Source organism: Corapipo altera, unplaced genomic scaffold (assembly GCF_003945725.1).
Source record: "Corapipo altera isolate COAL_440 unplaced genomic scaffold, ASM394572v1 44, whole genome shotgun sequence".
NCBI lineage: Eukaryota > Metazoa > Chordata > Aves > Passeriformes > Pipridae > Corapipo > Corapipo altera.
In genome coordinates this window covers 11038714-11049036 of record NW_020884880.1, presented here as the reverse complement: position 1 = coordinate 11049036, position 10323 = coordinate 11038714, and the positions used below count along the sequence as shown (strand labels likewise).

Sequence of the window (10323 nt, the reverse complement as noted above, 5' to 3'; positions counted from 1 at the left end):
GGATAAATGGATACAAAACCAACTCACTAAAGCTTCATCTTAAAGATCTCTGGCATCTAACAAGACTAATCTCTTTAAATTTAAAGCCTACATAGAGAAAAAGAAAAAGGCCGACAAACTAAGAATAGAATGAGTAATAGCACACTTATCTCCCCAAACACTTAATTAGAATAAAATATACTTAAAAGAAAACACAGTGAAGACTATATAATCACAAAACATGATTGCACCTACCTAACCTTTTATATTTTGAGATTTCAGATCAGGTCAATGATTTCAAAACCAAACAAAACTAGAAGTCTCAGCCAAACACCTGATGGAAAAGTTTCTCATCTATTAAGTAGAGTTTGCTCCGTTCTCCTCAGTTGATCACTTTTTTTTTCCTCATGTCTTTTCTCAGAATCATGTTTTTTATGTGGCTCACACTCTTTACCTGGTTGCAGTGAAACTGGAATTGCATCTACTTCAAGGAAGCAATCATTCCTCAGCACCTGCTCAGGCATCAGTCTGTTAGAGTAGAACAAATTCAAGAGAAGAGATTTAACTTTATCATCCTACAGAGGGAGAAGGATTTCATAAGTAAGCAAAACAAACTCGATTACAAATTAAAACCAAGCATTTGATGAACACATCTTCTAAGTGCTTAGGGCTCAAAGCCTTCACAAGATGTTGTGCCATAGCATTCCCAACAGACAGCAGCATTGACAGTCATAATGCTCATTAGCAACAAAATACAATTGAATGTTCAGCACTAGATCTGTCAACCTGGTGCCAGTAGATTTCACAGAAAGCGTAAGGTTTTGAAATTTTTGAAATATAAATTCACTGAACCACTATAAATTACAGAAATACTCAAACTGGTCTTTCTACTGAGAAGGAACAAAACAGGTGCCATTCACCTTCTATAACTTCATCTTTTAATTTTTGTCATATTGTTTCATCACTCTACAGGAGCACAGGGGGAAAAGAAAACCAAAGTAATGGGCTCTAAATCAACAGCAGCTATTCTGCTATTAACCCATCACTTACACTTAGGCTCTTTGGATTTATCAGAAGAGATTATGTGCCTAAATACTTAGCACATTAACAGCACTAGACTCGATAGACAAAACACAAATCCACAGCTGCTACACATATGCTTAAGCATCAGCTGTTGAGCAAGAAAGAGAACACACTGGATTTGGACAAGAGGGCTACAAGAAAGACAATCTCAAATTCTGATCTAGAGATCTAGGTTACTAAACCTCAACTGGAACAGAATCTTTCCATAGGAAGGCTTGCTTGATCACAGTCTCCAAGCCAGCAACTCTTCTGACCAGGGTCAATATTAACAGCAAAGCACAAGATACCTGTACACCTCTCATCTATCCCTCTTTCACCCAGACAGAAGAATCACTGTGAAGCAAAGGAACGTACACAAGTAGTCAAAAACTTGAGGACAGAAACAAGCAATTTCCAATTCTTTCACTAATTATCAGAGTGACTCCGGAGAATTAGTCACTCCCCAAATAATCTGAAATCTGGGTTAAAAGATGAGATCTGAAAACTGTTGATCTTGCAGGCGTAAAGGGTTGTTCAATATTTGTAAAACATTTTAAGTTCTCAAAGGAAAATCTCTAGTTAAGGGGATGTGCAATGAAATACCAGAGTGAATCATGACTACATACTTCCTCTGTAAAATAAAGTGAGGGAAATCTGAGCACTTGAAGAGCTTGAAAAGCTTTGTACTTGTGTATTTGCATTTCAAGATACTGTCAAATGTCTATCAACAATAAATATCACCTTCTCACACTTAGGAAACTGAAAATTGATTCCACAAGGAATACTGCTGTAGGACAACATTTCATCTTCTTTACTCCATTTCATTTTGTTTGATCTTACTCACCTTTTTTTTTTCAAATACACAAAACTTAATGCTGAAACACTCTGAACATTGAAGGCTGACATAGCTAAATGAGTGGCTGCAAGATCTTTCCACTAAACATTACCTTTCCTCAACAGTTACCTAACATTAATATCCCTGTTTTAAAGCTTTATGTTATCTTCCTGTGGCAGTTTTGCATTTGTTGAAAACAACAAAAATTTTACTAGTTGCAAGTGTGCAATTCCTCTGGGCACGAGATTGAGATGGAAGGGAAATTACGGTCTGTCAAGAGCCTGCAGATGGGCATGGAGATTAATTCCGAATAAGCTGATTATAGATAAAGCACTTTAAAGCAAAATAGATTTTCCCCAAGAACTGGGACAAGGATTAACAGCCAGAGTCTAAAAGATTCCCCAAGAAACAGCTGAAAGATATTTATTAGTACTACATTTCTTAGTAAAACCCTCATCTGTATTTCTGAGCACTGCAGGCAACACAGATTGCTTACTGGTGGACTTCAGTGGTGAGGCACATGCATGTACATGCATGCAGGATGAATCCTTAAAAACAAAGTAAAAATCCAATGCTGCTTCTTTTCATCAGGAGGAAAAAAAATCAGAGAAATTTGCTCTTATTAAAAGCTGTAATATTAATTCATCCTTCCTAAGAACAATACCAACTAAATTAATTAATTGTTCTTGAAACAAAAGCAGCTGTTTGCACTTCAGAAGGTACCTGTTACAGAAGAACACAGAAATATAATGCCCTGAAACCGGCCATTTAAACTTTGATTTGTATCCTTCAGACTTTATTTGTAAAGCATTGTCACAGCAGAAATTTTATGGAAACCAGAAGTGAGCCAGCAAGTTTTAATGTCCCAAGAAATCTTTCCTAATTCCTTGGACAATTAAGTTTCCCTTATACATGAAAGAAAGTTAGGGAGTTTTAGTATCTAAGGATTATTATGCTTAATCCTGAACGCTGCACTGGGCAAATGGCTCTGCACAAATTTTGTGAAATACATTTAAAACCCCCTAGCTGGCCCTAATGTTCAATCATGAACTACTGAATCTTCTTTCCTATAGTATTGTGTGTTTCATGAGATTCACTTTATTTTTAATTTTAAAAAAAATCAGGCAACTGTAATGAGCTATAAAATGCACATTTACAGGATCACCTTTCTGCTCAAATGCTGCATGTTTTATTATTTTATTTTCCATGGTAGTGTCCCACTGGAAATAATTTTGCGGAAGGATTTGGTAGACAGTCCTGTGCGTTATCAGTAATGTTTTCATCACTGAAGAACATTGTCAAAGTGAAGTTGCTAAAAGACATACTGTAGAGGAGTCATCTAATAAAGCAAGATTATTTGCAGTACTATGTTATACAGTGATACACGAACTACCCTGCCAGGACACTGAAGCTGTGTTAGTCTGGTACTGTATCATGACAGTTTCTTAACCTAAACACAGTAAACAGGATACACTAAGCTCATAATGAACACAACTCCAGTAATTTAACTCCATCTTAAACAATCACCTCTGTAAAGCCGGCAAATCATTAATACAGGAGTATAACTAAGAAAGAGGAATTTATTATTTGGTCTTAATTCCTGTCCAGAAGACTGAAAGATTATGGGAATGACAGTTACACAAGAAAATAAACACAAGGAAATACAAGCACTCAAGTAAAGAATGCACAGAGATGAGGTATAAAATTGGGTGCTCATCCAAGAGAAAGATAAGTTAGTGAAAGATCAACTTCAGAGTTGGAGACCCAAGTTGTGAAGCATGAAGGTGCACAGATCTTATTCTCAAATAGTCACTGGGACACTGGAAGAGGATAAGTTTCAAAAAAAGGGTCTGAAAATAGAGTTCAAGGGAAAAACAGCTGCTGGCATAAGGTAGAGAGAGAATAACAGTATTGAGAGTAGAAAGAATGAAAACACAAATTTGTATCATGCAGGGTTTACTTATATCTGTGCATTTGTTTCAGAGGTATAGGAAAACTTGTTTCACAAAAAAGAAACCCAATCCAAAGAGTAAAGGGCACAGTACAGTTTTTTAACTGCATTTAAGTGATTAAAATGGAATTTGGTGGTTTTATTAATGCTCAAGCACTGTGTTGTCATTATGTAGTAAGATAGATGAAAAAAGTCAACTTCTTGACTTCAGAAAAGATAGATTTCTAATTCAAACACTTCCTTTGAGGCTGAATCTCAATGACTTATTCCCCAAGTCTGTAACTTGGTGTGTCATTCAATTAATGGTAAAGAAGTTGCTCCTTCTGAGGTCTGAATTTAATATTAAGAAAACTTTGGGGCTTTCTACCTTCTCAGTCATCATTTTGTTTGTGCATTCTATCTAGAATTATGCAAATAGTCAATTAAGAACATTTTTCAAGCCAGCACTTAAAATGAAATATTTGACTTTAAAATTTGATCAACCACTTCTAAACAAGAGCAGTCTTATCTTCCTCATCTGACAATTCACATACCATGGCAACCACATCTACCTCAGGTGTTCCATCTTCTTATATGCCAAACTCCTGGTTTTGAATGCAAAGCTGTAATAACACAGGTGGGCTTTTTCCCTTTAGTTAGGAAAAGCAAACATCAGTCAAGAAGATTCACCATGTTTCAAATGAAAATGGACTAATACAATAAAACGGCAAGGAAAGACTGTTTTCTAATTTTAAAGTAGGGTAAAACATGCAAGCTGCTCAAGTTTCCCTTACATGGAAACAAGAGGAAAAAATAGTATCAGAAGAAAGTTTTAGAGGTCAAAAGAAATAGACATTTAAAAATATGACGCAAAAGTACACACCCAAGTTATGTGTTTAATTACATAATCCTCTTTAAGAAATGTTGAGGGGTAAGTGTATTCTAGCAGACAAATGTGAACTCTGTACCCACAAACCAAGTATAATCCCCCCAGTCTTCACTATTGCCCAGAAGCATGTACGAGTACAGCACTTTCCAGACACTGCCTGCAGGTTAAGCTGAAAATTCCTCTACTCTGAACAATTACATAGAGAGCAAAAAGAAGCATGTGTTTTGTCAGTGCTGGGCTCTCGGGACACAGATCAGCAGAGAACTCAGAAAAATCACTGTCTCCATTTTTGAAGTGTCTGTGCTGCTTAATGAGGGAGAACACAATTTTGGATGCCTAACATGAAACTGGCAACCGCGGAATGTAATATTAAGACTTGAGCTAGAATTTTCCATCAAATGATCAATGCAAGACCAAGTCTGAGCTGAAGATTAGTTACATGTGGGGCAATCTGAAATTCAGCTGGCAAATTTGGATGAGGGTTCAGAATGCCAATCTTGCTGCATCCCGGACAGTCTCTTCAAGCAGAATCAGTCATTTGTTTCAGTCTTTGTTTCTTTGGGGATTTCTGTTTGGTTTGGGGTTTGGGTTTTTTTACCTTTTTTATTTTTTTACCCTCACTTCTACTTACAAAACCCTTTAGAGCAGATTATCTGAATAATGGTAGTAGAAGTGTTCTAGCTAAATCCTACAATGTTAGTAAATTATAAAAATCTACGACATCAAGCTACACTTTAGCTCATCTATTTCATCACTTATTCATCTGAGCAGAAAAATTACTTAATTTTAAGCAACAGCTTCCTAAATTGGGAATAAAGCATAATGAAGAGTTACTTTTATGTGAATCAGCTTCATCTTCTCAACCCAGGTAATTGCCAGTGGCTACCTATCAACTTGCACTGTTAGGAAGTGTTTTTAAAATGCTGCAGCACAGAAAGCATTACTGAAGCCATCCCTGGCAGATGAAAGAACTGCCAGTATTTCCCAGGAAGAGCCCCATATACCTGGAGCTCCAGCTGATACTCAGTGAACCAGTTCCAATACATTAACTGCTCATGCAAAATCGCTGCATGGGAACATAAGCACTTGATGGGTAGCTTGTGGCTTTTCAAGTTTGGGAGCTTTGAACTTTTCCCATTTAGAACACATGGCACTGCCAGCCTGAGCTGGGGAGGCAGCAATACAGTGCCAGAAAAAGACGTGGAGGAGATGTTGTCCAACATACCACCTAACGAAGGAAAGTAGGCTGCTTTCTCCTCCCTGGCATACCACACACTAAGAAACTATTAAAGCTCATAAGGTGGCAGAGAATACAAATTGCAAAACCTCTCAGGTAAGAAAAAACTTTACAAATATACAAAGACATTCAGCACTATTTTCAAGAACTTTATTTCTGCCAGCTTTCCTATTTTTTCTTCTCTGACTTTCTGCTCTTTACCTGGAAGTAATTGCTTCCCCATTCCTGCTTTCCAGCATATTTTAGAATTGTCTACTGTCAAAATAAGAGCTATACCCCAAGTTTCTATCCTCTTCCATGACAGCAGTCAGCACCAGCTATAGACAGACTGGAGAAGACTAGTTTGCAGATTGCCAACAGTCCTTGGTAACACATCAGTCACCAGTTACCAGCTCCATTTGTGATCGTGCAGAAAGTACAAGCCCTGAGCAGTACTGACACCTTTGCAGAGAAGGCACACACTGGACCTAGGCTGTGAACCATGGGTGAAACTTTCCTGTTCTGTCATGCAAGGTGCTTATTTCAGCACAGTCCATACCTGCAGGAAGGACTAAAGAGAAGGACAGTCTTCCTCAGCTCTTGTAATTTTCACAATTACACCATCTGTACTGAGTATGACCTTTCAGAAAATTCAGCTGTCAAAAATTTGTAAGGCTCCCTGTCTATAACAGTTGGAATTTAATTTTATGTTAAGTGGAAGGGGAAGTTTTTTGACGTCATTTCAAATTCATTGTAATCATCAGGATTAGGAATAGCAAAATTTGTGTATAATTCTGACTCTATCATACCAAGCAACAGTAATCTACTATAACAGGATTTAAAACCAGCTTCTGTATCACAATTCAGAAATTGAACATATTCTCAAACACATATATTACTCAGTCTCCTTCCTGGAAACCCAAGTGAATCCCCTAAAACCTAATCACTGAGAAAGGTGTTCCCTTCATTTATGTGACACACCAAATGTTCTAGCCCTTTGCCTACTTGTTTCTTAAATCAAAAGGCTGTTTTTTTCCTTTTGATTAGCTAATCACCAATAAACATAATAGCAACATCATTCATCTACGAGCAGCATCAAGTTCTATAATTCATTCACTTTTTTCTCTCACACACAGGCACATTTTTCATGTCACCTCATTATTCAAGAATCTTTTTCCCAATAGGTTTCATCACTGTATCTTATTTTAAATCCCTCTTGGGAGCTTACTGCCCCTTTACAGTGTTTGAGGCACACGTGCAAGTTCTTTTTTCCCTTAAGCATCATCAGAATAATTAATGCATGATCAAACAAACAGCAGTGAAGCTGAAGTGAATATTACCAGTGAAGCTGAAGTAATATTTACATTCTTTAAACTTCTCTGAGGGGTAGTGGGGAACCCTGAAAACTGGGACATTGACTTCTGTCACCAAAGAGGAGGCACACACATTATCAACAAAGTTGGATGTTAAAGTTATACACAACCAGCACAGTAGAAAGAGATGGACAAAACTTATCATGCTGTGAACAACACTCATCACCAGAAGGAATAAGTTAAAAGCATAGTGCCATGGCTGGGGACTGAAACAGAAAAATGACTACATACTGACTTTTTTTTTTCTTTTTTGGTTGCTTGGTTGGTTGGGGTTTTTTGGGTTTTATGCCATTCAAGCTTGGCCTCAGGGCTGTAAAACTTCCACATTTAAAGGCAAAACTGAATTCAGAAAACTGACACAGTTACCATTTACTTGGAATATACTAAATTAATGTTTCTAAACCAATCTGAAAAACAACAGACAAAAATACCAACACTATAATATTTTCATACTTCCTCGAAGTTGTTCTTTTCAATCAGCTCCCATCCTCTTTGGGCCTTTAAGTTTTTCACAATTTTCTTAACTGATAATAAGTTGTTAATATTGGGTCTTCTATTCAGTCATTCCTCTCTCTGCTTTTTTGAACTAGGAAGAAAAGAAAAAATCAGGAAGTATTAAAGCTTTCTATTTTGATATGCTTTAGTCCAATGCATTAGACAAACTGCCTGGAGCCTATTCGAATTCAGCTTTTCCGGGTCTTTCCCCACAGAAGAGGGGGTTTACTGTGTTTCGTTTTCATTACACTAATAATCTTCTGAAAAACCAACATTCTACTTAGAGCTCAATCCCCTTAAGTTACATACTACTGATTTGTCATGAATCCAGAGATTCCAGCTTCCACTGCTTTATTTTTTAAGTAAGTATCTTTGTATTTAACTGAAATAAAGTGTTGGCTAAGGTAACGTACCACTGAAAATCTGAAGCTTTAACCCAACCTACCTCTCATCACCAATATACCCCTAGAATTTTCTCATAAAAAGATACAGACATTTATCAAAAAGAAATTATGTGAGAAAAGGTTACCTGTATAGATCAGTGTCATAGAAATAGATAAGGCATAAACACACCTCAGCACTGGCCAAGTATCTGTTTCGTATAACAGTGATCACACCTTGCTCATGATGAACTTTACACATAACTTTATTGTAAGTACTTATAATTATTCCCTTCTCTGCTTCATCATGCTCCTGGACTGAACTACATAGAGGGAGATTAAATATTAAGAGTCATTCTTCATTTATACACAACAATACTTAAGATGTAAAACCTTTACTGAGAAGTTCCATTGTTAATGAAAAAAGTAATTTATCAGATTTTTCACTCTTTTCTTATGGAGGTTCTAAAAGGGCAGTTAGCAAGTCATCCAAGAGTTTCAGTAGAATAAAACTGATTGGCACTTCTATGCAGAAGTCCAGTTTCACATTCCACATGCTACAAAAGAATTCTTTTTAAGGATACCACAGTTAAATAGATATGGAACATTAGAACATGCAACCAATGAGAGTCACTGGTTCTATCACCAAGAGTAATCACAAGCAGACTAAACTACTGGTTTATTGTTAGTATGATGCTACATCAAAGGACACTTGCAACTTTTGCTGACATGACCATTCTTGGGCACAACAGGGACTCTCATTGCAGAGACAATGAAAATACCTCAGCATCAGCAAAAGAGATTGGAGGAAATGCTTATCAGAAAATATAAATAACTGAGAAAAAGGCTAACACCACCATAGACAATTATTATCAGTAAGGCAAGAACACTTGCCCCAGGTAAAATGAAAGTGATGAAAAACTGTTCATCTCTTAACACTGGAAAAAGTAAGTTTATCCATACACATTCCCCCAGAGAGGAAATCCCATTATTTTAATCAGAATTTTCACCTGTATTTTCAACACAAGCACCAAAACTTGGTAGGGCTCAAAGAAAGCTTCTCTGCATACAGAGAGGGAAGAACCAGTTTTCCCAATATTTCTTATTTAAGCCAGTTATACATACAGCTAAGTTCTTGTAATGTGAAGCTGTCCTTTCTGCCTGTTGCCTGGAAAATACATTCTTTTGTCTCTGGGGAGCAACTCAAGCAACTTTCTATCACATTTCCACAAAATAAAAAAAAAAAAAATGCTGCCTTGTAGCAAATATCTTGTCTGATACATTAAGAAAAGTTTTAAACTGAAATCAAATATGTGTAAAATATACAGAAGTCGTGACAGAGCTGGCATGATTAGAAGTCACATTTAATTCTATATCCAGTTCTTCAGAAACAGTCAACTCAACCTTTTTGAGAATTTAATCTGCACTGCCAACCACTTCCTCTAAATCAGAAAATGCTTCTAACATCAGGTTACAACAGAGAGGAGCTGACAGTCTTTCCAGGAAGGCTAGGAGTTCTAAACTGAGCAAAAACATAGATATTAAGCACAGAGACAGGAAAGTCACAGTTACCTTCCTACTTCGCATTTTCTTTATAAGCAGAACTCAATGGATGGCGATCCACTTGCACCACCCATCTCTCTTTTCTGAGAACCCACACCCAATTTCAATGCTCCAAACCTCCTACAACTCAGAGTGGGAGACACAGAGCATCAGAATGGTATTGCATAATGGTAGACAATTTATTTGCACAAATTCTCCACACTCAACATTTCAACGAGGAAAAAAAATCTATTGTATATTTCTCTGCAGCCTGTACCTACATCACATCCAGTCAGATTGGCTGTTTCTTTGCAGCCAATCTCTCATCGCCACCTTCAGCGGCATTTATGAACTAGAACCTTTTAAAATCCAAAGTCTTTCTATCCAAAGGTCTCTTGAAAGGACTAATTAAAGCGTTTCAGTCACACAGTGAACAAATAGAAAAGCACACCCAAAGTTATACTTCCATAAAAGTACTGACATCTGTGCTTTCTTCTAAAAGGACATCTTTTGTATAAACTCCAGCTCACTGCACCAAGAGTGAAGGTAAAGTAACACTCTATTCCTCAACGCATTACCTTTCCCTCTGTATTGAAGCACTGTCATTTAGAGCCACTGTTCA

General features: G+C 37.0%; 1 protein-coding gene across 1 annotated transcript in view; it reads right to left on the bottom strand.

Annotated features, from left to right (window-relative positions):
- Window positions 1–329: 329 nt before the first annotated feature.
- Window positions 330–10323, bottom strand: part of STK31 (serine/threonine kinase 31) — a gene marked incomplete at its 5' end in the record, with an annotated part of 31648 nt that continues 21654 nt past the window's right edge. Inside the window, 6 exon segments of the mRNA XM_027639474.1 lie at window positions 330–554; window positions 4361–4456; window positions 7738–7870; window positions 8351–8482; window positions 8942–9006; window positions 9486–9681. Coding sequence (XP_027495275.1) covers window positions 330–554; window positions 4361–4456; window positions 7738–7870; window positions 8351–8482; window positions 8942–9006; window positions 9486–9681 — 847 coding nt within the window.